The 26,322-nt window shown below is 40.7% G+C and overlaps 1 protein-coding gene across 5 annotated transcripts in view; it reads right to left on the reverse strand.

The window, feature by feature from the left end:
* Window positions 1–26,322, reverse strand: part of ANTXR1 (ANTXR cell adhesion molecule 1) — a 245,074-nt gene that overhangs the window by 151,555 nt on the left and 67,197 nt on the right. For all 5 annotated transcript variants that reach the window (XM_032176723.2, XM_058428667.1, XM_058428666.1 and 2 more), the window contains exons 6-9: window positions 25,884–25,963; window positions 23,325–23,393; window positions 21,194–21,274; window positions 7,767–7,827 (exon numbers count right to left, since the gene is read on the reverse strand). In XM_032176723.2, coding sequence (XP_032032614.1) covers window positions 7,767–7,827; window positions 21,194–21,274; window positions 23,325–23,393; window positions 25,884–25,963 — 291 coding nt within the window. The remainder of the gene's footprint in view (window positions 1–7,766; window positions 7,828–21,193; window positions 21,275–23,324; window positions 23,394–25,883; window positions 25,964–26,322) is intronic.

A 26,322-nucleotide genomic window follows, 5' to 3' on the forward strand; every position in this document is an offset into this window, starting at 1 on the left:
GTGATTTTTATAGTATGCAAAATATAGCTTAATTTAAAAAAAGAAAAAATAAGGTCAGTAAGTAGTTCGATAGATTTATTCCATTCTGTTCTCTCCTTTTATTTCTTTGGTTTCCTTTTTTCTTTTCGGAAATGTGGAACACATAGCTTTGAGATGACGTCAATAAAGACTGCATATCATTCACTGTGTCTGAAAATGAGACATCTGTATATTCTCCACTTGTTCTGGTCACTCAAGACTTTTGTGCCAAATTATTGTTAGTGATATTTCATCTTGTGAGTCAGTTTGAATTTGCTCTCCTCTTAGATGCTTAATGTGGCATGGAACATCAAAAATAAAATGTAGGGACTGACATATAATGGGTGCTTTCTGATGCTTAAATTGTTCTAGAACTTTTTTCAGTTATAGCTTTTAATTTGTAACAACTTGAGTGAGGCATAATTGATATACAATAACTTGCACATAAAGTGTATGATTTGATAAATTTTGACATATGTATGCAATCATAAGACAATACCACAGTCAAGACAGTGAGCGTAGCTGTCACCCCCAGAACTTTCCTAGTGTTGCTTTGTAATCTCTCCTCCCAGCCCTCCCTACCTCCACTCCCACACAACCAATGGTCTGCTCTCTGGAGCTGTATATTAGTTTGCATTTTCTGGAATTCTATGTAAATAGGATCATGCAGTAAGTAATTTTCTTGTGTGGCTTCTTTTACTCAGCATAATTATTTTAGGACACAGCCACAATTATTTTGAGATTTATACATAGTTTATTGCTTTTTATTGCTGAGTATTAATTAGTCCATTCTACAGGTAAACTGTAATTTGTTTATCCACCTACCTGTGGATGAACCTTTTAGTTGTTTTTGGCTATTAAAAATAGAGCTGCTACGAACACTTGTACACAAGTCTTTCTTTGTTTGGACATAGATTTCCTTTTCTCTTAGGTAAAACCTCGGAGTGGAATGGCTGGGCCATATGGTAGGTGTATATTTAATTTTGTAAGAAACTGCCAAAACTCTTCCAAAGTGTTGTGCTGTTTTGTATTTGTGAATGAGAGCCCTTCCTCCACATAAAAATGTCTTTAAATGAAAGGAAAGATCGAGCAGAGAATGAAGCAATCCATTTAGAAGAGGTGGCCACAGGTCAGAAATGAATGCTTTGAAAAACAATGAAAAGTGAGAGAAATACACCACTATCCGATGTTGCTTGAATGTGTCTGTTTTAAACATCGAAATTTCCAAATGGTAAACATGACTCCTTAAATGACCTTCCTTTTGTGCCAACTCACCCAGTTTCATCAGAAGCAGTGGGAAACACAGTAGGAATACAACTGCTGCTGAAATGACAGTGTGAGGAGCTAATTATAACTTCCTTCCCGTTCTGGAGTACAAGAACTTCAAGTGTAGAGCAGTTGGCAAGTTGCACACTTAATTCCAATTAGTTCCTTCCTGGCATCCTTGCTTACATAGCACAGTGTGAACTACGGAAGTTGGAGGCCAACTGAGTGGGACCACAGAAAGACTGCTCAGGCCCAGGGTGCATTTTCCAGAGAGGAGCTAAATTAGGCAGGGCCAAATGCGTCCATATTCTTAATTAAAGAGGCTAATCTGCAAGAATATTTAATTAGAAACTTTAAAAAAGAGTCTATATTGGGAGCAGAATTACTGAAATACAAGTAATCTCAAAGTTGCTACAAAGGGTTTCCACATAGCAGGTGACTTCCTGCATGTTTTGGAACAGGGACTGTAAATACAGTGACATAAGCACCATGCTAAATGGCAACCACATGCTTGGCCTGGGTGCTGGGGTGACAATGGAGAGTGGTGAGGAGTATGTGAACTGGAAAGTGTATATGCTTCTTTTAAAGGAAGTTATTCAGTCCTCAATAATCATTAACTTGTAATAAATACAGGTTCAGTGTTGTCAGTTCTGATTTTTCAAGACAAGATGAAAATCTGTATTTTTAGGTGAAATCCAATTTTCTAAATGTTAGCAATAAATTTAAGTTAAAAAATGCAGTATGAATCAAGAAGAATATATACGCAGATCAGATAGGACTTGTAGGCTGCCAGTTTATAACCTCTGAGAGTGGAGGAGTTCTGGGAAGGTTCTCTCTCCCTATATATGTTCACCAATGCAGTGATTGGATTCCTTCCTTCCTTCCTCCCTTCCTCCTTCCCTCCCTCCCTCTCTCTCTCTCTCTCTTTCTTTACAGAGTCTCACTCTGTTTACCAATGCAGTGATTGGAATTCTTTTTCCTTCCTTCCTTCCTTCCTTCCTTCCTTCCTTCCTTCCTTCCTTCCTTCCTTCCTTCCTTCCTTCTTTCCTTCCTTCCTTCCTTCTTTCTTTCTTTCTTTCTTTCTTTGATGGAGTCTCACTCTGTTGCCTAGGCTGGAGTGCAGTGGCATGATCTCGGCTCACTGCAAGCTCTGCCTCCCAGGTTCATGCCATTCTCCTGCCTCAGCCTCCCGAGTAGCTGGGACTACAGGTGCCCGCCACCACGCCTGGCTAATTTTTTGTATTTTTAGTAGAGACGGGGTTTCACTGTGTTAGCCAGGATGGTCTCCATCTCCTGACCTCGTGATCTGCCCGCCTCGGCCTCCCAAAGTGCTGGGATTACAAGCGTGAGCCACCGTGCCCGGCTGGAATTCTTTTTGATGGCAGTAGATTAGATATTCTCTCCACTCCCTCTCCCCAAACAGAGTTCCAGTTAAAAATGTAAAACAGTTCCAGGAATACTGGTTTCCTCAGTTATTGAGAAATAATCAGCCATTAATACCTTAGTGGACACTGAATTAAGTCTTTAGAAATCTGAAGCTGTAAAGGAGACCCGGAGGAGGTTTTCTCCAGATAGCATCTGCTTACAGATGGCCGTTCTGCCACTGCTCACATGATTCTATGGGGGGAGAGCTCAGACCATCTACTCCATTGTTGGAAAGCTTTAGTTGTACAAGTTGCATGTGGTAAGCCAAAATCTGCCTCACTGAATTCCTCCCCAACCCCTCCATGGTGGTCTCCTGGAGCTATACATAATAAGCCTTATAATTTCTTTCTGCATGGGAATCCTCCAAATATCTAAAGATGCTCTTGTGAGTATCTCAATTCCTGGCCTCAGTCTCTGTGATGACTTCAGTTTTTCCTCATCGTACAGGCATCTCATTAGTGCTCTCACTACTCTGTAAGCAGACCTCTGCTACAGTGCTTACTGCATGGTTTTGTAATTTATTTGAACATATGACTATCTCCCAGAGTGAACTGTGAGTTTCATAGGGGTGTGGGTGGATTTGGGACTAAGTCTTATGCATTTTTGTATTGATATATTTTCATGTGGGTTGGTGCATAAAAGACACTAAGAATCGATGAAAAGAAAGGAGAAAGAAAGGAAAACAGGAAGAAAAAGAGGGAAGAAGAAAGAAAAGGAAAGAAGGAAATGAAAGAAAGAATGAATCCATGAATGAATTATAATGTGATTTCCAGATCCATTACCTCTTCGCCTATGGACATGCCTTTGTCAATACCATTCTTAAAATGTGGGACTTGAAACCATGGTCTGAACATGGAATAGGACTGTTAGTTCTCCTGACCTGGACACTGGATGGTTATTGATGCACCCTAAGATTGTGTTAGCTTTTCTTAGTCAGAGGCATTCTTATTGGGGAGCAAGACAACTATGATCATTCTTGTCTTTTCTCCTATCTTACCGTTAATTGTTACTAAGTCAGGATTCCCTAAACCTGCCTGTATGTGAAACTGGATATTTGAACCCAAGTTCAATGCTTTATATTTGTCCCATTAAATTACACCTTGTTATGTGCAGCCCAACAGATAAAGGCCTGTGCTGGATTTTGGCTTTGTTGTCATTATCTCGCTACCTCGCCCAGAGCTCAGTTTGCTGTCAAAACCATTGCTGGTGTTGAGCTGGGGTTGAGAGCCAGCTGAGATCACTGTCTTAGGGGAGTGCAATCATCAGCATAGAGTGTCTTGAGCAGGACAGAGCTGGGTAGGGCTCCACAGCAGGGGCTGTTCTAGGGGCCATGGAAAAGAAGGAATTCACAGAGGGAAGGGAGGAGGCTAAGAGGAAAGGTTTTTGAGGAAGGCAAAGTTTACCTTCTTTATATATCTGTCTAGGGATTGGTCTCACCACTATATGTTAGAAATGTGAACAATCAGTTATTTGCTTTTTACTCTCTCCCCCAATACATGTTGAATTAATTAATCATTTTGCAGATACTCTTCCCCAATTTTCTTTCAGTGGAGAAACATACAGGAATGCTTTTCTCATCTAGGTATGACATTATCAACATCATGATTCTAACACTGGCCTTTAATCCTTATTAAGATGATGCTGATAACAAGCCATCTTGTTTTGCATAACAATTTATACTTTTCAAAGCACTTTCATGTAAATACTTGTATCTTTGAAGTAGCTTAATGAAAGTCACAGAGGGGCTATGCCTCACTCTATCTGACAGGCATCTGGACAATGAAATGGACTCCCAGGCTTCCTGAATGCTATGTTTACTCCAGAGAATGGTCAACAAGAAATCTTCAAGGAAATCTATGGAAGAAATTTTGATGTAAGAATATCTTTTGGGAGTTTCATTCTCTTCTTAGAAACGTTATTCTGTAATCGGCATGTTTAAACCCTTATGACTTGAATTTGAGAGGTGGGAGCTTGCCTTTTACAAAACCTAGTTCTAGCTTTCATCATTGTGTCTTGTTTTAATTTTTTATCTATAAGAAATAAAGATAATATGATTGGATAGTTTACTCTGATACAGATAACTATTGTTTGCTTATAAAATATGTAGTATTGCACATAAGCCAGAGATTTTAAGAAAATATAAAGAAAGATTCCTTAGATTGGATTTACCAGATTTGTCTATTTTATTGGTTCTACCAAATAACCTTGGAATAATTTATCTGTTGAATTGCTTTAATTTGTTTAAATTTATTAGTGGATTGTGTGTTTCTTATATTTTCCTTAGCTTTTCCAAAATTATCTTTTAATTCTTAATTCATTTATTTTTCTTTTCCACTTGATGAGAAACATTGAAATCTACGAATTTGATATGATCAGATACTGTGGACCCTGGTATTTCTGTGTCATGTTTGTTTTTGTGGTGTTTTTATTGTCTTGAACACCTTAACGACATATAAGGGATATTGTTTACTTTTTGAGGTTAAAATTACTTACAAAGGCAATTTTCCATTGTCTAAGTGGTGGAGATTTTTCCTTTTACTTTGGTCTTACTCTATCTTTGTCTATTAATTTTAGATTTTGCTTCATTTTAGTTGCAGTTCAAAGGTATATTAACTTCTTATGGTTGGTGAAAGGAATTAATAAGGGTCAAATAGGCAAATATCAGTGGCATTGTTTTTTTAACGAATACATGAATCAAGACATTTAGTCAACATTTATTGGCCACCTAGTGAGTGCTGAGTACTCTGCTAGGCAGTGGGAAGTAGAGAGAAATAAGATTCCTTCTCTGTCTTCAAGGAGCCTACAGGAAGGGAATTCATTATACTAGCGAATTAACAGAAATTGTGTTCATTGTCTTTAGACTTTCTGATTCATTCCAAGGTTGCACAACACAGCCAATTAGATTGCTAAACTCAAAGTCTGGGTTTTCTTCATGAATGCAATAATTGCACAGTCAAGGAGCTCCCTTATTTTCTAATTGTTTTAAAATTACAGAACTATAAAATGTGTGTTTATAAAACAATTCACACACACTACATGAGATTTAATTAATCAAATATCCTACTCAATTCCTCTACCTGAAGCACACAAAGCCCAGAGGTGAATTTATCTTCAAGGTAAATTCATAAAGCCTAACTGAGGCTCCTCACTGCACAGGCCCCTTACGAAGCCCTGGCGCTGCATTCATGTGGTCATACGTTTTTGTCAAATTTGCCTAGGTAAGATTTCTGAATTCTTAAAGAGATTCTCACCGATCTACCTCTGTGGCAATCACATTTACCCCTGCCATCTGTGTGGTCAGGTAGCAATTTATTTAAAGGTCAGTAGGTAATCTTTTGGGATTGTCTTTCTTTGGGAAATTAGCACATGTTTCTGAATAGTTAGTTACCAAATATTTTGCTAACAACTTTATGTATGTATGCATTTATGTATGTACATGTGTATTTATGTATGCATGCTGTATATGTATGTACATAACTAGTTACCAAGTATTGATAACAACTTTATATCTTTACATATATACTTGATGTTTTGCTGCTGGCACCGATTTTTTAGTGCATCTAACTCCCTGAAAGTCTTTCAATTGTTCTAAACTATAGCCCAGAAACTGGAATAAAATCCTTAAGGAGTTCCCTCATTTATACCAGTAAAATATGCCATAAACATTGACGTGTGTAGTGTTTGAAGAGGCCTGAAAGTTCTTCCTTTAATGCTTCCTACCTTATCAGGTTTATGACATATTTTCGGTTGATAAATTAATAACTGGCACTGTATTTTGGGAGGCTGAAAAGGTGATATCAACGGTAAACTCTCAATGGTGAAAGATGCAAGTTTCTTGGGGGACAGGAACTCACACAGAGAGTTTTTCCTTCCTTATCTCCAGCACCTAGCACAGTGCCTGGCATGCAGCAGGCACTTAAGAATACTTTTCAAATGAATGAAAGAAGAGTGATGGGGAACCTGTCAAGAATTATATGAGAAGCGCCAATGTGGTTGAAGTTTTAAGCAGATTAAATATGAAACAAAAGCATTAAATATGAAAATATTTAAATATGAAATTAAATTATGACCCTGATTTTGACCCTGATTTTGATCAGTTAGAGTATGACCCTGATTTTGATCAGTTAGAGAAAATCTTGTGACTCGAAGAAGGCTAATTCTTTACATAGGGACTTCCTTATTAATGACAAAACTATATGGCCGGCCCTCTACAGGGACAACCAGAGCCGTCCACTACAATTGTGTGAGGACTGGCAGATTAAACAATTAAGATAAATATATTAACTGTGTGAGAAGGCCGGCATCCAACTAAAAACTTTAGTATAGCAGTATTTCCAGTATGGCCTATGACCACTATGATTGTCTGGTATCTGCAGGGCCTTATGAAAAAGAGGGGTGATTCCATTTCTATCCAGAGGTAGGGTGCTGGTAGTCACTCAGTATTCAGTGTAAGAATCCAGTATTTCTACAATTCCCTTCTAATTAGGTCCCACGAAAGAAGACATTTTTTTTTTTTTTTTTTTTTTTTTTTTGAGATGGCGCCTTGCTCTGTCGCCCAGGCTGGAGTGCAGTGGTGGGATCTCGGCTCACTGCAACCCAACCTCTGCCTCCCGAGTTCAAGAGATTCTCCTTCCTCAGCCTCCTGAGTAGCTGGGATTACAGGCAAGCACCACCACACCTGGCTAATTTTTTGTATTTTTAGTACGGATGGGGTTTAACCATGTTGGCCAGGCTGGTCTCAAACTCCTGACCTCAAGGGCTCTGCCTGCCTTGGCCTCCCAAAGTGCTGGGATTACAGGCACGAGGTGCCGCGCCCAGTGAAAGAAGAGAATTTGGACTTTTTTTTTTTTTTTTTTTTAACTTTCAAACAACTGACATGTGGCTTCTTTCTTTCCTTTTTTCCTTGGAGCAAATTTGGTTAGCAATTTCAACTCCTCTTTTCACCCTCCCCCTTCCTGTTCTTCTTTCCCACCCCACCACCAATGAAGTACATATGTGACTTGAACTCAAAATATCATCGATTGTATGAAAGCAATTAGCATTTCATTTCAATTTACCTCCTGCACATATGGTGGATGGTTCAGCTGCTAGAATTTCGATGCAAGACTTCTTCAAAATCTAGGAGGAGAGGAAATAAAAGAGTCAATGCACAGCTTATTTTGTTCAAAGACAGAATTAGGGTTTTGCTTTTAGCTACTGAGATAGAGATAGGAAGGTTCAAGGACATTTGGCTGCAGTGGGGGTGGGGGTGGGAGGAGTCTAACATCTTGACTAGTACCAATACCAAACATTTTATTAAGCCAGATCGTGCTAGATGCTGTTGGGTGTCCTAAAAGCCCTAAGAATTATTCATTCATTTGCTCTTTTGGCAGGTATTTACTGGGCCTGTGCTATGCCATCCTAGTTTTTGCAGAGGTTTAATATAGGGTTGTGGAAATGGGACTTAACACTGGAAATGATAAATGCCAATGGCCACTCCTATTGGTAGGTGCAAGGGTGAAAGAGTAGACAGTAGGAGCTGCAGAGTTCATGGAGGAGACGCTGGGGCAGGTATGCTAGAAAAGGCTTCATGGAAGAGCTGGGAGCTAAGGGTGTGACTCAAATGAAAGGGAGTGGGTTAGGGGAGGGTTAGGGTCCGGGCAGGGAATGGTATGAGCAAAGGTGAGAAGGAAAAAGTACATAGACTTCTTGAACTGGAACAAAGGCCGCTTGAAAAGTAGAAATAAAAGAGTGATACTAGATAAAGCTGGAGAGATAGGATGGAAATGGTCAACTCTCCACAGAAGCTGCATAGTCAGATGACTGAGAGTTACTTTTTTGCTTGAAAAGTCTGGAAAATGTGAGCTTCGAAGGGGGCATTTGTGCCTCACTCTTCAGGAAGACCTCCTGAGACTTAGTTAAATGGAAATGTACACTTGTCCACAAATGAGTCTTACAGGGTTGAGTGGAGAGTCGGCGTTGCACTGTGACTTCACAGGAGTTAATAATGAAGACTTTTGCTGGCTAGAGTGGGGTTTCTCACTGGTAGCACCTCAGTTTCTCTCCACCATTTATAAATCCTACCTTGAGAATATTGATTCCAGAATTTGAATCAAGTATTTTAAACAAGTATAAGACATTGAGTTAATTTACCAAACAAATGCAGTATCTTTACTTAATTTGGGATTTGAGATGGTTTAGAGGGCTGAAGGAAACCCTTTCTCTATTCTTGAAAAGGGCATTTGTTAAAACAACTGATGATATGATTATAAAATTTAAAGTCTGTGAAAGAAGAAAGCATCTTTTAGCATTGGGAAACACCCATTTATTTGCATCGTTGTATTTATTTACATATGCTTCTTTGTTCCAGCTTAAGTGATATATCACAAGACATCAATGAAAGAGAATAAATGAAAATGTGGGGCTGACTAAAGGGAAAATAAAGGGAAGATGATGCAAGAAGTGAGAATAGCATAGAAAAAATACGCTGTGAGGAGCTTATTTCCTTGCTAGAGTGGACTTAGTTCCAAGCTTTCTAGTAGCAAACGAAAAGGACAGCCAATATTTATGAGCTTTCTCAATCTGTGGAATGAAAACAAATCAGTTTCTCAGAAGAGGTAATATTTACCCATTCCAGAGAGAAATCTGGGCATCCTTATAGAGAAGCATTGCAAAAGAAAATGAACAAACATGCTTAAGAAAATATTAAGATGCATTCATTGAAATAGGTTATCTCCCAACCATGTATTTTAGGTAACTCTATGTACCTGAATGTCACCAAAAGCAACATTTCTCCTTGACAATTCTAAAATTCAGATTTTCTGGCTACTTTTCCTTCACTCTGTAGAACTTCATGGCATTTTTGTACTTCGATTCTCCTATTTGTTTGCAGCATCCTCCTGACTCCGCAGTTGGAAGTAATTAGTTCCTTCAGCTTCTGCCTCATTTCCTCAGCCTCTGGCTTACCTAGCCACCTCCACCCACCCCAGACATAGCCTCAGTTCCTCCCTGGTCCCTAAGTTTATCCTGACTGTAGCATGAAGGGAATGCTCCGGACTCCCATGTCCCTTGCCCATCTCTGTTAGAGTCAGTGGTCCTCACACACCTGCTCTGGGCACCTGGGGCAAACACTGAGCTCCTGTTTTCCACTCATTGTCAGTCTAACTTGGGAACAAGGACCCCAAGGATATATCCTGGGCACCTGTGTTTCCCTGCTGCCTTCCCTAGTGTCTTATGGTTGATCTAGTCCTTTTGGTCTCTTGTGCATGTAGCACCATCCTAGGACTGGGACTTGCTAGCATCCTGGTGCACGGTGATTCATCCCAGACAGCCCTGCCTAAATTGTGAAGATTGTCCATTCGCCCACCCCCGAACTTGCTGCTCTTGGGCTCTTCCTGTTTGATGGGGTACTTCAGCCAGTGGTTGCCATGACCAAGGGAGGAAGCCACCCACTTTGACTTGTCCTCAGGCACAAGTCTCCAGACAGCTCACATTTGAGAAACAGAGGTAGCCCAGAGGGAGAAATTTATTAAACAGTGATATTAGAACAACACAAAGCTGTTTTTCGATGTTTTAAATAAAATTCCTCAGGCATTTGACATCTCCTAATAAATCATTTTATCATCCAAAACTAAAGACTTCAAAACAGTCCAAGAATTTAAAAAGAGCTTTTGGACTAGTCCTGTCCCCATTCCCCAAACACACACACATGAAATTTTCACCCAACCTGAGTTTCAACCAACCTTTTTGAACCAACTCTGATCCTTAACCAGGGATTGGTAAAGGAACCATCCGTGGATCTTTAACCACAAAGGCACACTAACAGGGGTTGTCATAATAAACACATGCTGTATTATTCTCTCAAAATGTCTGCAATTAGCTGATAAATCTAAGGGGTGTATGGGAGGGCCAAAAAATGTCAACCAAGCACTGTGATTTAATCCAGTAAAAACACAGCTTTCCCAATCTTAACTTAAAACATCTGGAAGGATGCAATACAGCCAATAGAGTAAAATTTATCAGTGAGGGGGATGGGCAGGATTTGTCTGGGACTGGGGCTCCTACCCATTTGAAATGTCTGGTTTCAAAAGGTAGGAAGTCACAATGGCAGCTGGTGGATTTGAAGGGTTCTCATGGTTCTTAGCAGCCAAGACTGTCTGGTAATCAGCCTGTCTGAACTTTAGCAGACAGCAGATCAGCTCAGGGACTGGAGACTGTGTGGGGGTAGTGAGGCCCGGGCAGTGGTAGCCATGGCAGAGGTGTAGACACAGCACTGGGGAATCGCTGATGGGAAATCACTAGATGCAGTGGAAGAGACTCACACAGGGTAGGGCTGATGTTAGAGGTAAGAGGCTTTGAGGTGAGGGTATGATTGATCTGCAGAGGAGAGAGGGATAAGATAACTGCATGCCTCAAGTATAATCCCACGTCAAGAGTTGGGTCTTGGCCCTGGTCCATATTTACCTGACCTATGCTCATTTACAAATCCCTTAACTCTTCTGAGAACCCCAATTTTGGAAAGCAGTTTAGTATCCTGAGTAATAGCTTGGAATCTGGAATCAAATGCTGAGGTCAACTCACTCATCAGCAGTGTGACCTTGGGCAGGTTCCATAACCTCTCTGAGTCCCTGTTTCCTCTCTATAAAAGTGGAATAACAATAGTATCTACCTGAAGTAGTAGCATAAAGTTGTTGTGTTGGGAAGATTAAATGAGATCACACAGGCACAGCCCATAGCACAGTGCCTAAAACCTGGTAAGTAATCAAATAACGGTAGCTATTACCATCAAGAACTTAGGCTCTGGAGACTGAGAAGATAGACTTGGACTCTGAATGGATTTATATTCAAATCCAAGTCCTATCACTTACTGGCCATGTGGACTCGGACAAGTTATCAAACCTCCAAATCTCAGTTTCCTCTGCTGTAAAACGGGATAAGAAAAACACCAACTTCAAAGGGCTGTATGATGGTTAAATAAAATAACAGTCATGAATGCAGAGATATTTTGTTTGTAAAATCAATCAGATTTAGGTAATAAAATTCATATTGGATTGGACAGTGAGGGAGAGCGTGAGATCAAGGAAAACTGATAAGGTTTTTGTCTTATAGACAGAACTAGACAGATGTGATTGATCCACAGATAGTTAACAACCCTTGGGTCACCAGCCAGCATGAGCACCTTAAGAAAATAAGGCACCAAGAAGAGTGGTCAAAACGACCTTGGCAGTAAAGCACTTAAGAGAATGTCTGGCGTGTATTCAAACAACAGTTGCTGTTAACTATTCCTTTGTCATTACTATTGCTACTGCTGCTACTTTTGGGCATGGACCGTGGCTCACATGTGCTTAAACCCCATCGCCCACCACTGGCCTTCTGCTTAATCATATTTGCTGACAAAAACTGAACCAAGGTTAATGCTATTTTCCTGCCAACTTTTGGACAGATTTCAAAGAGAAAATAGATGGAAAAGTATGTTTGAAATCCATAAAGAGCTAAATAATTGTAATGTGTTGTTTCTGGTAAGTTTACTTTTGTACATCTCATTGGATTATTGGTGGGAGGACGAGTAAGAGAGGCAGCAGATGTACAAGAACTTTGCCAAGTTACAGGAGCGGTTTGATATATTTAAAGTGAAATCCATTGTGGACCAGTCCACGTTGTATATAAGAGTTTATTTTTTCAAATTCTAAAAATCTAATGTCCTTTGTCATGAAGTTCTCAGTTTATGCAGAGATTTCTCAAGAATCTTTATAGAATTGTGAATATCTGCACAGAGTTATAAGGAATCCCTCCCTTATCATAGGCACAGCATTTTTTTTTTTACTACTTGCTCTGCTTCTTGCTTCAATAAACAACCAATCTTTATTTACTTGGCCATTTCCTGTTGGAGAACTTTCTTGTGTGTTTATAATGGACCAACCTCTTTTATCCGTTGACAGTATAGGTGCCTTTTTCTTTCACACATATTTCAGAAAGTCTTTCAGAGCATGTTCCTTGGTGTCTTATTTGTTGTAAAGGGCAAATTCTGGTTTAAAGATGTATGGGGTTTGAAGTACGCTGGTGCCAAGGATGGTTAAGTATCTACTGACCATTTACATCTGTTCAGTTGTCTAAGACAAAAACCTGAACGTTTAAGTTAACCTTGCTCTCTCTGTCACTCTCCAAATCCAATATGAGTTCTGCCACCTAAGTGCTGGTGATTTGACCAATGAAATATCTCTATATCCATGCACATTTTAATGTAAACTGCCATCCTTTACATAACTTATCCTAGTTTATAATTTACAGTGTTTTTTTTAATTATTGTTTGGTCACTATCTTCTTAGATTATAAACTCTGCAAGGAGAAGGACTGGGTTTGTTTTTACCCATTATTATATTCACAATGACTAGCCTGGCACATAGTAGGCATTAAATAAATATTGGATACACGAATAAATGACACACTTCCTGCATGTCTTAATAAACTGGCATTATAGCATATTATGTATTAATCTCCCTTTCCCCCTATAAGTGTAACCTCAGGGTCTTCTGAATACAAGTCCATATTCTGCATCTTGTAATACTCCCCTCTTCTGATTAAGTACCATCATTTTTGGGGACTTGCTGCCTTCCCAAGAGGCCAATTTCAACACCTCATTTTAAAAAAATTGCTTACCTTAAATAATGTTGTAGGTATATCATAATCCCCTGTATTAGGTCGGCCAGCTTTGTAAAGGCCTCAACCCCTTTTCTTGGGAAAAACGTAGACAACTGTAGTTGGCGGGTGTGGCTCAGTCTCCCACAGAAGGGCCACAAACGTTATTACAGCTGACGGCAGAGAGCACATTGGATGAGCCTGGGGACAGCCAGGCAGCTTGGGACACACAACTGGCTCAAACACATCTTCAGGACTGTCAATGTTGTCCCCATGAATTTTGAAATGATTTAATCTCTAATTAATAAAACGTTTAAAAAGTTGCCCCGTCTCTACTAAAAATACAAAAAATTAGCCGGGTGTGGTGGTGGGCGCCTGTAGTCCCAGCTACTCGGGAGGCTGAGGCAGGAGAATGGCGTGAACCCGGGAGGTGGAGCTTGCAGTGAGCCGAGATGGCGCCACTGTACTCCAGCCTGGGTGACAGAGCAAGACTCTGTCTCAAAAAAGAAAAAAAAAGTTGCCTTTTCTAACTAAATTCTGCTCACACTTTAATAGGCACACATATTGTTAACCATGGACATTGCCCCAGATCCATGTCAGTTCTACAGAGTCTGACTTTAAATAAAAATGGAATATGGCCACGTGCAGTGGCTCATGCCTGTAAGTCCAGCATTTTGGGAGGTGAAGGTGAGAGAATTGCTTGGGGCCAGGAGTTTGAGACCAGCCTGGGCAATATAGCAAGACCCCATCTCTAAAAAAAAAAAATCTTTACAAATACAAATATGGAATATTATACACACATATTTCTGGGATTCATATATGATTTTATGTACACCAATACCCTATACCAAATACATTATACCACTCTTAGATGCAACAAAACACATTTTGAAGCAGTTCGTGTATCTTAAACAATAAAGCTTATTCTTAAAACATGCCAAAGTTTTTGTCTGAGAGAGGGCACCCCACTCACTTAAATAGATGCTACTCTGTTAGTTTCACACTCAGTGAGAATCTGATCCGAAGGAGTGTAGAATAAACAAGGTTCTAAAAGTGAGGAAATTCATTTGTTTCCCCACTAAACCACTTTCCTCTCACGTCTGCAGAAGAAAAGCTCAGAGAGCTGGGAACTTCAAAATGTGGTTTATTTAGTAAGATAAGCAGACTTGAAAAGTGAGTGGCCTTTCTTGGGAGCTGATTTTGTTCTAAAATTCCGCTGTTGCTTTTATAGTGGGTCTCAGCAGATTCCTTGATATAGGAGGAGGGGCTGCAGGAAGAATGGGAATGATCTGAGGATTAACTGAACATGCCCCTCTGCAATCTTTGTAGCCTCTTCAAACTCTGGGAATTCTTGTTCAATTTGGACTTTTTAATAAGCTGAATAGAAATAATAGTGTAGGAGAAATGCCTGGTCCGAGTGTCTGCAAAATCTGAGTCTAATTAATGACTGCTGAGGCAAAAGATTTTTTTTTTAAAGATTTTCTGCCCACTACAGAAATTACAATTGATTCTATTTATGTTTTGTATCCAAGCCTGCTAATGTGAATGGTGCCCAAAATGCCATGTTTTACAGATGCAATCTTGGAAGAGAGGGGAGGGGAGGGGCTGAGGGGATTTTACAAGAAACGGAGCCACAGACTGCCCTCTTGTTGTGCAGTGTAGGTCTTCCCTGGGTCACAAAAGCTCTATGGTACTCTGGGTTGCTTTATAATTAATAAATATGCAAAGCACAGGGCTGGATATCATGGGAAATATGACACACGGGGCAGTCTTTGGGATTGCACAACTTAGCATGTGACCAGGAGGAATGGCAGATGGCATGGAACAGATCCACATGCCAAGCAAGAGCTTCCAATAATTGGTGCCACTGGAGTCCAAGGCAGGGAGAGCTAATGGAGGAGGAGAGAGCAGGGCAGGCTTTGTAGAGATAGGAAGACTGAAGGGTGCCTTTGGACAGGATTCAGATGGGGTGAAGGAAGGGAAGGAGGTTGCCTCCAATGACCAGCAAGCCTGATTTATAAGAAGAGCGGCTGCTGCTGAAATGTGCCTCCCCAGCTGCTAGCCCTGGAAAAGGGATTAGTTCAACAAGGCAGGCACTTTCCAGGACTTTGGGAATGTGACATGAATTTTGATCATAGGAAAACCCTCTGCAGTTCCTGTTGGGGTCTTGGAAGAGTAGCTGGGAGGCAAGCCTGGAAGACAGATTTCGCCTTTTATCACAGCTTCATTAGGGCCTGGGCCAGATTAGGGGGTTACATTGCTTCCCATGAGTGGAAGGGACAAATCAGCACAGGATCTGGTTTTCATAAATAAAATAAATTTATATATACCATGCAATAGATTGATTCCTTGGTTCCATTGATCTCAGTTTCCCTGATAACAAGGATGGTCATGCCACAGCTTGCGAGAAACCCTTGCAAACATAGTTGTGTTTGCTCAATGCTTGTTGTTTATTGTTGATCAAACATGCAGAAAGCTCTATGTGCTGACTCACTCTCCTTAATAGGAAGCCTGATATCGGCTTAAATATTTACCCTAGGGAAATTCTCCTAGATGAAGATGGCTTGGTGCCAGCAACTATGGGCTCTCCTTTTCAGACAGTGTCCTTGGTTTCAGGCACCACCCTCAATTGCACACCAAGTGGGGATAGCTGGGAGGAGGAGCTGGCATCGCAGTAACCAGGCCAAGTGTTGGGATTCAAAGCTGCTGACCCATTTCGGTGTCATCTGAACCCAGCTTTCATGCAGCTTCCTGTTTCACTGCCTGAAGCACTTTTGAAAAGGCAAACAAAGACCCAGGAGCCTTGCTGGACCTTTGCTTCATATTTTTGCTTGAGGGCTGGTGCTAAATTGACCAGTTGTGGTCAGTGGAAATTCCCTGAAGAAGCCACAATATGAGAAGGCACAGGAATGGTTTCTTCCTTTACAGTGTTACTGGCTTAAAGGGCTACAATCTTCCAACCATTCAGACTTCTTCTTGTAATTTTATCACTATATTCTGCAGAAGCGAGTGGGAAAACTGTCATGGTCCTCAGAGGTAGAGTCCTGTGCAAGTGTGGAAGGGGAGATGTTCCTTTCAGCCTTTGTCAATTCTCCAGCTTCTCAGGACAATGGTACTTCATCTGTTGGGCAGTAATGATTTCTGGAGGTGCTCTCCACCTGGTAGCAAGAGGCAAAGTGTTCCCCTGCCCATCCATGGTGTATTCAGATCAGGCCACATGGATTCTGGTCTTGCCTCTGTCAAGCCAGTTCACCTTTTCGATCCTCAGTGTCTTCCTCTCTGAAACGGAGCTGCTTCCTGGCCTGCCTGCATTGTTTAGTAGAGCACAGTGGGCATTCACATCGTGGGCATTAGAAAGACTTGTCTATTCGGGATCACTACTCACTGTGCTGTGTGGCCTTGGACAAGTTAGTGAATCTCTCTGAACTTTTAGTATCTACTTCTATAAAAGGGGTAATGATTTCTACATCAAATGGCACCTGTGAGGATTCAAGGAGATGATTATGTGAAATGATTTGCACAGTACCTGGCACATAGTAAGAACTCACTGAATGGTGGTTTTGATTATTTTTACCTTCCTAAGAAAGCAAAGGTAGGAAAAATCATGGGCTCTAGAGTCAAGGAAAAAGCAGGTTCTAACCCTGCTTTCCCCCTTAGGGCTGTGTGGTCTTGGGCAGGTTATCTGAGCTTCAGTGTCTTCATCTGTAACATTGGAATAGGAATATTTATTTTGCAGCATTTTTATGATTTTTAAATGAGATAATATTATATGGGAAAAAGGGATAATGTCTGGTTCCAAAGTAAGTTCTCTACAGCTAATGTTAATTTCCTTCTGCCCTTTTCCTATCTCTCTCAGTTGAGAAACTAAAATGGAAAACAAGTGGGAACGTTTTGAAAAATCTGACACATAAGTACTTCCTCTTGAAGGAGAGAGGATTGAAGAACAGTGGAAAGATCAAAACATGAGCATCAGATTGAGGAAGCAGAGCATCTGGGGATTTGATGAATCCAAGCCCTGGGCAACTGGCTCCTGGTAATCCAGTGGTGATTTTCCATTTCCTCAGACATTCATGGCCAAATGTCATGGAAAGAGCAGAATCTTTGGAACCAGAGCTGAGTTCAAATTCCCCACTCCACCATTATGAAAGGGCAGACCTGAGGGCGGTTTCTCCAACCTTCTTGTACCTCAGTTTCCTCACCTATAAAATGGGGATAATAATCCTTTAGAGAGTGGTTGTCAAGTGCCTGGTAGAGGAGCTAATAGAGAGAACATGTTCAAGTCATAGTGGGTTTTCTTTTTCAAAGGCGGAAATGCTATTGATTCTGAGTGCCATGATGTCTAGATTTCCTGAGTCTTGATTTCAAGACTGATTGCTCTATTGTCAGACTCTACATCTAGCTATAGTTTCCTATTGTCCTTCGATTTAGCTTCTGCCTGCTTCTTCATTTCATCTTCTGCCATTCTTCACTTTAAGCACTGGTTTTTCATTCTCCTATGCACTGTCCTGGGCCGTGCTCTGCCAAGAACATTCTATCCATGCCCTTCCAATGGATGGCTCCATTACGTCCTTCAGTTCATCTCTTCAAAGGAACCTGGGTTCTTTTTCATCCCTTTTACTTTTAATCTCATGGCCATGTTATTTCTTTTATTCCCGTTATTACAATTTTAATTCCACATGATTATTTATTTACTTGTTTTTAATGTATCTCTCCCACTGGATTGTAAGCTCTACCAGGACAGAGCCTCTACCTGCTTTAGTTGTTACTGAATGGTCAGAGCCTGCCATAAAAGATTTTCAGTGAGTATTTGATATATGAATAAATACTAGTCCCTGCATATTAATTTAAGGTTTAAAAATATGGGCATTATGGGCAGAAGACTTTGTGAAGAATTTGAGCTTATTAGAAGCTGCTCTGCAATCTTATTTTGGATAATTAGGCCCAGTCCTATTTTATTATGAGAAAATAACCAGCCACAAAACAACATTCATGGGAACGAGCTGGGATAGAGGCTTCAGATAGGGGGAAAATTGAGAGTTTTCTTTTCAGTATCCAAAAGGGGAAATGAATCTACTTCTTAAAAATAGTTAGCCAACTTTTAGGCCATAATTATTTCTGTCTGATTTGAGAAAGATGAGCTCGCTCTACTTGTCCCTGTTTCTCTGTCCAAGCAAATGAATGAACAACTGCCATAAACATGGGTTTCGAGTACTGGAAGGATCAAAACCACTAGCATAACTCACAGATAAAAGCTCACAAGAATGTTATCATTCAGCTAAAAGTTTGGAGACTGAAGTCTCAAATTAGTTTTCTTCCTATTTTGAATGATGGTTTCGCTAAAATTTCTTAAAGATCTTTGCAGTTATTTCCATTTGGGGATGGAGGAAGTTTTACAAACATTTGGGCTCATGTTGAGCTTGGGTGAGTTGCTAAGGCTGATGTATTCAAGGACAACACTGATTTATGCATACACAAAGAATCCAATCATCTGTGTGAGAAACAACACTTGGAGTTAGGCACACGGCTCATAAGAACGTTTGAACAGATAAGAGTTGTCCCTTTTCAGAATCTAGCCATCTTAAGGCAGGACTATTGCCTCCTAACTGGCCTACAGTCCCTCTGGGTATCCCTAGTCTCCCTCCTATGTACACAAGCACTGCCATCAGATTATTTTCTTAACTTGTTTCAGTAATTACACCCACTGCCTATAGGTTAGAGGCAAAACCCCTTCAAGGCTCGTGTTAATCTAGTTTCAACCCAATGTCTAGGCTAATTTTCCATTACTCCTGACTCCTTTACCCGAACTGTCCCACTAGATAGATAGGTATTATTATTATTATTGACCCCTGAGTATACTTTTCTGTCTTCCAGCCTCTAGGTTGAGGTCATAATATCTCTCCTTTGGTGCTATCCATCACCTTTCCCTGGTCTTTCAGTGATTCAGGTCTGCCCTGCCTTCTCATGAGGACTCCTGCCCAGAATAATCCACCTCTGAGCTTCTTAAGGATCCATGATCAGCCCCCAGTCCTGGTATTAATCATGTTTTGCATCCCTTGGGTTGTTGTTTTACATGGTTATTGTAGTTCTTGTTGCTTACACTGTCAAGTATGCCACAGTGACCCCAGAAATAATTTAGAGTAGGAGTCCTTCACCTGTGGACCTATAACTGGGTCTGATAATTCTCTATGCTATCAATAATTTCCACTTTCTGGTTAAGGTAGCTTGAGTAGGCATATATTCTTTGCAAACAAGAACTTCTTGAATAAAACAACTGTCACTGGAACATAATTAAGACAGAAATTCCCAACCTGAGGTGGGATGATTTTTCGCAATTCTGTATTCTTAAGGTCAGATTATGTCAATGTTCTAAAAGCATACCTGGGGCACTTAAAAAAAAAAAAGCAGATTTGAAATATATGGATCCCTTGGATCCACCTGAAACTCAATGCAATAGAATCTCTTGGAAATAGGTATTGCAAACATAATTCTCAAGTGATTTTTATGCATATTCAAGAATGTTTAGGGGATCAAGGGAAGCTGACATTAATATCCCTCATATGATGGGGAAAGGAGGTGGAAGAGGCAATAATTCATATGTCTTGAGTGCCTATTAGGTGTCTGGAAAAATATTAGGAATTTTCACCAGTAATCCCTGTAATCCTCAAACAAGCCTATGATGTAAGTCATCATCAGTCCCTGTTTCCAAACAATAAATGTCCGAGGATCTCTAAGTGTTAAGTATGTGGGCCAGTGAAACTCTGGGTTGCTGGGCTCTGAGCTTCTTACTTCCCACTCTGCATTCCACTCTGCTGGAGCTCCTAGCAAACTCTGAAGGGAGAGCAGCACGGAGGCACAGCCACGCTGGAATTTTCCTGGGTTGGTCTGGCAGGGCTGGCAGATGCTGAGCCCTTGGCTGGTAACCCCTGGATCAAGACCCCCTTGACGTCTTAAGAGGAAAGTGATCCCCTGAGCTCTGAATTTGCATCCTGGACCCCCAGTCTGTAGCCTGGTAAGCTTCCAGTGAAGATCACAGATGCCTGCCTGATCACAAAATCTAACGGTGGAGGCTGCAGAGCATCTGAACATCATTGCAGGTGCAGCACACATACTGACCTGCTGGCTGAGGCTTTAAGACAGCAGCATCCATTATTCTATCTGGACCAAGGGCCTTACCTGTGTGTGGGAGGTGGAGAATAGAGGCCCTGGAAGCCAGTGTCCTGTTTACCATTCAGGAAAAGGTGTGAAGAAAATCACCTATGTGTGAAGGAGGACTGGTGACTGTGCAAACCCTGGACAACACTGGAGCCCATGTATTTGGGGATTATAGGTCGAAAGCAGTGGGTCTCAACATTAAAATCACCTGGGGAGATTTAAAAAAAACTCTTGAGGTCCAGGCTGCACCCCCAGACCAGATGCCTAGGCAGCAGTGCTTTTTAAATCTCTGCAGATGACTTCAATGGACAGCCTGGTCTAAAGTGCATCCAATGGCCAAGTGATAGAAGTCCAGCCTACAAGTGCTCTGAAGGCAGCTTGCGTTCAGTCACAGTGGGAAAGCTGAGGTGGTCAAGCGTAAACCACCAGCCACAGTCCGCCCAGTTAGGAGAATGGAGAGGGCCTCCTGCAGCTTGGCTCACTGCCAGAGCAGCGCCCCTTTCAGTTGTTAATTTTCCACTGCAGGGTACAATTGAGAAAAGATGTGTAAAAGGCAGAAGGGAGAGATGGGACGTGGCAGACACAAAGATATAGGAAGAAATGATGTTCTCTCAATCAGAAAAACACCAGGTTTGGAGAGATGGAACTGGGGTATTAATAGCAGATCGGAGACAGAAGGTGCCTGAATGTCCAGTCTCAGAGGAAGAGCTCTACTTACTGAGTGGATGATGCCTTGCAGAGCCTGAAAGCCATCATTCACAGGAAACACATGATCCTTACTGTCTGCAATCCGGGCCAGCTGAGAACACAGCAAATATACAAACACACGGGGAGACTGTTAGGTTTGGATGTGGAAAATTTAGGAAAGCCGTTGGGGCTAAGGGGCTCTAGTTATATTCAGAACCTAGGGGAATATGAGGCCTTCACTGGGCTCAGGGGCTGCCCTGAAAAGCCATCAGTAATAACAAGCTCACCAGTGGCCTCTCTGGAGCAGGCCAAGGGTTAGCTCCAGCTTTTACATTTAATACTTTTCTCCTCGGGAGCAGAGGTAAGAGTGCCCAGCTTGATGAACGCTTGGCCTGGGTTGATATGTTTTTAAATTTGGGCACAGGCCATGGGCTCATTTTTCTCCCATTCACCCAAATTCCTGTTGGCAACTTTATCTGAATCAAGCAGATTCAAATTCCCTTTCAGAGCAACTTTAAATTCAAGCTTTGGTGTTGGGTGAGGCCACCTTCACCTTTCACCCAAACTGCCCATTAAGGAAAGGGCCCTTGCAGTTGGTTTGGCTGCTCCTGCTTTATGGAGCAGGAAACTGAGGGCCAGGAGAAGCCGATGTAGGGCTTGTCTGCCCCCAGATCTCTGTGTGGTTCTGTGACTGCCACAGAGTCAGTGTCAGCTGTTGTTATGTTATGGCTTCTAAAAAAAATGTTTTATTGTTTTTACTGATTGCAAAAGTAATACTTACTCATTGTAAAAACTTAGGAAAATCCAGGAGAGTTAAAACAAAAAGAAAACAAAGGTTACTCATAATCCGTCTGTCTGTTTATCTATCATCTATCTATCTTTATTAGCCATTTGATACTGTTCATACCTTTTCTATGTGAACATACAAATGTTTATTTTAGAAGTGAGCACATAGTATTCTCACTGCTTTGTAATTTTGTTTTATTCACTTAATGATATATCATGAGCATTTTCCTATGCCATTAAAACAAAAAGAAAGGCCGGGCGCGGTGGCTCACGCCTATAATCCCAGCACTTTGGGAGGCCGAGGTGGGCGGATCACGAGGTCAGGAGATCGAGACCACGGTGAAACCCCGTCTCTACTAAAAAAAAAATACAAAAAATTAGCCGGGCGTAGTGGCGGGCGCCTGTAGTCCCAGCTACTCGGGAGGCTGAGGCAGGAGAATGGCGTGAACCTGGGAGGTGGAGCTTGCAGTGAGCCGAGATTGCGCCACTGCGCTCCAGCCTGGGCGAAAGAGTGAGACTCTGCCTCAAAAAAAAAAAAAAAAAAAAAAAAAAGAAACTATGAACTACATTGAGGAACATGTATTTAGATTGCTAGTAAGCTTTTACAACTTGCTTATTATATGCACCTATACACAGTTTTTTGCCCACTTGTCCAATTATTTCCATATTTTTGTGTTGAAAATGCATTGCATTTTTCATGGGTGAAAAGGAACATTTGTAATTTGAATAAGAAAATCATACTTGTCAAATTAAATTTGGCTTGGGTGTGGTGGCTCATGCCTATAATCTCAACACTTTAGGAGGCCACGGTGGGAGGATCACTTGAGCCCAGGAGTTAGAGACCAGCCTGGGCAATACAGTGAGGCTTTATCTTTACAAAAACTTAAAAAAAAATAGCCAAGTGTGGTGGTGTGCATCTGTAGTCCCAGCTACTTAGGATGTGCACCTGTATACTGAGCTAATCAGGAGGCTGAGGTGGGAGGATCACTTAAGCCTGGGAGGCACAGGCTGCAGTGGGCTGAGACAGCTCACTGTACCCCAGCCTGGGTGACAGAGTGAGACTGTCTCAAAACACAAACAAACAGAAAAAACCCAAGTTTTCCAAGTTAATTCAGATATCTTTTGACATCCTGGCAATTTAATGTTTGCCAAGAAAGATGCTGCCTTGATGTTCTGTGTTGAAGACCTCAAGAGCATCAGCAAATGACTTCGTATTCCTTACACAACCAGTAATTCCTTCCTGTTTAGCATTTCTAGAAAAATAACCTATTTCAGGGGCATTTATTCCATTGATCTGCCCTCTGCGCTGACTGAACATGTTCTTCATCATTCACAAGCTCAGTATGCTCCAAACCTGAGGAAATCCATGACCATACCTGTGTCTCATTGAAATCTTTCACACCAACACAGTAAACAATTGCACCAAGATCTCGAGACCTATTAGCCTGGGAAAAGGAAAGAAAGGACATTAGAAAGAGAAGCAGTGACAAATGAACTCCTCTTGGAGCTACCTGACTAACTTCAATGATGAGGTATTTAATGAGCACCTACCATGTGCCTGGTGCCATACTGGAGAAGGCAATCCCTGTCCCCAAGAAGCTCAGACTTCAGTGGACATCACATTTAACATAACACATGGTGGACTTGAAAAGATACACTGAAGTAGAGTCTTGATGAAGGGCTTTGAAAGATGAGGGGAGGAAGGGAAAACTGCAGGCTAAGTTAAATATTCCAGGGAAATGATTACCTTTTCTATTCCTTTGACAGATTTTTACCGACATACGTTTCTTTGTAATGGGGGCATGATATCACAAAAGAATGGGGCCTTTGGAACTTGATATAGTTGAGTTTGACCCCTGGCTTTACTCTGTATCGTGTTTTGGGGATTAAATGAGAACATTTACAGAGCTCCTCACACGCGGCTAGAACCACGTAGATACTCATAAACGTCAGCACATTTTGTGAATAAAGCCCTTTTCATTCCTACAGAATAAAGTGGTTTAATGGTATGGAAATTGTGGTCCATATTTGAATAGGTAAATCCATGATCTCTACATTAAGCACTGGGATGGCAACATAATGAATAATACCCAGATTTTGGCTCGATTTCAATATTTGATTTATTAAAGTCTCTGATAATCTGATTTCCAGATTCTCCTGTGTTTCAGAATGGAAAAAAAAATTGGAAATCCTTGGCACTTACAGTGGGTGCTTAATAACTGATAGCAAACATAGAGTGAGTGCTCAATATATGCATATTGATTTTGATTGTGTTATTTTTTCCCTTTCTTAGTACTCAAATCCACTTCTGTTTAACACTGAATTCTAGAAAGGACAAAAACATATGTCTTTTTTTCCTTCATGTTAGAAATTTCCCTGCTGCTTTTAGGATAAAATAAACTTTTAGACTCAGTGTAGCCCCAACTTTATTTGCAACAACTCTGTGATTCTTCTCCTCTAGTTGGACTTTATATAGAATTGTCAAGAAGGGAAAAGTTCAATTTCTTTATATCTTGAGTTTTATCTTTCTTTGTCAGAAGGTCTCCTTCTACTGGCACTCTGAATATTTTCCCAAGTTTGTGTGTGCCATACCTAAAATTCCTTCCCACTAATCCCTATCTTAAGCCTCTGACACCCCATCATTTATTTTAGTTTCAATTCTTTCCTTATTAGGGTTTTTACTTTATTTGACTGTTATTTGGCACTCAGTCAAGCCATCTTGCATTCCCATCACATAGTGAGTTTCTACTTTCAAATACAGAGATGTATTATTTTCCAAATGCTCAGGGAGTGTCTGTCATATTACCCTGTGTATTTCCTCATTAGAGTTACTTTTCGTACTAGTGGGAGGAGAGTTTACCTACATAATTTCTCTAAGTCCTCTGCCAGTGGAGGCTTCAAAAGGCTGACCATTATTTCATGGTAAGACTCATGAGGGCAGCAGCTGTGTCTCACTCACCTCTGTGCCTCTAGTTTCTAGCAAATGGTCAAGTATATGCCAAGCTCGCAGTTAACACTGAATGAATAAATGAATGAATATGTATTTTGTGTTTGTGGAAAGAGGTGACTTTAAAGTAAATAGTTGTTAAGAGCTTGAGGAAAGTGTGATGCTACCATTAACTCCTCTTCTAGAGCCTGCATCTCTAGGACGTTGTTTCTTTCTACCTTGGGCCTGAATGGCCCTTTGTCACTAATAAGGCTATGATTTCAGTACATTTCTATGGTTAACTTGTTTCCTTTTATACTAATTATTCATATAGCTCAAATGTGAAACTCGAAAGAAAATTTCGTAAGTATAAACATTAGTTTTCAATTCATCAGCAAGCTTCTTTTTCTAAGTCTATTTATACAAGGTAAAATCTTCATTGAGAGAATTTTTCCACTTGCCTTGAGGAATAATTTTTGAGAACACAAAGAAAAGGAAAAAAAGGAACTATTAAAAGAGAGATGACAATTTAAATTTGCTACCAACTGCTGTTTAACTTTGGTTCTTCGAGTGAAAATCTCAATGATTAATACATTCTGACAAGATTGGCTCTTACATATTTCAAATAATTCTTTCCCTTCCTCCTGTTTTAGTAGAAAATATAAGGAAAAATTATATCAATGTTTATTTGTTTATAAGTGATATACAGTATTTAAAAACTGTTAGAGCAATATAATGCCATCTATAAAGGCAGGGTAGATATTTTTAATCCTTCAAAACAGAGCAATATGTAAAAATTTTGAAAGGGGAAAACATTTACCATGTGTAAGACATGAAAATTCACTTGTAGAACACGAATTATTATTATTATTTCTACTTATGAAACTCTATTTCATTCAGGGGATTTGCAAAGAACACCTATCACATGAGTAGAGACAGTGTGGCCCATTTTAGAAAGGAGAAGCCCTGTTCCATGTATATGTTTAGACACAGCCAGGCCGTCGCTTACCTCCCTCTCTGAATAGAAAAAGAGATCTTCATGGAGTTCTCCATCAGTCAAAGCAATGATGACGCTGGCTGTCCTGTACCCTGTTTAACACAATACAGACTGGCTCAGTCCACCCTGCCCCACCCAGGGAAACACCCTCTCAGTCCCGGGATTCAACCTCTTACGAGTTCAACCACCCAAAGCCAATATTGTGAGAATCACCAACTTTTCTTTTGGGCCTGGAAGCAACTCCAGCATGAAGAAGGACCCTTCATGGGGACAGACTTTAGAGGGAATAGGCTTTTCTTTCTCATTTCTCAGCCTCATCTCGAAAAATGGCCAAACCTGGTGAAATGGTCACTAAACCAACATTTGGGAGTAGCACCAGTGAATCAAGTGTGATTATTTTCTATAAGCAGACACATAACTGTTGCCCAAGCTGTGAGCAAACTCCCACCTG

Source organism: Hylobates moloch, unplaced genomic scaffold, assembly GCF_009828535.3.
Source record: "Hylobates moloch isolate HMO894 unplaced genomic scaffold, HMol_V3 SCAFFOLD_15, whole genome shotgun sequence".
Taxonomy (NCBI): domain Eukaryota; kingdom Metazoa; phylum Chordata; class Mammalia; order Primates; family Hylobatidae; genus Hylobates; species Hylobates moloch.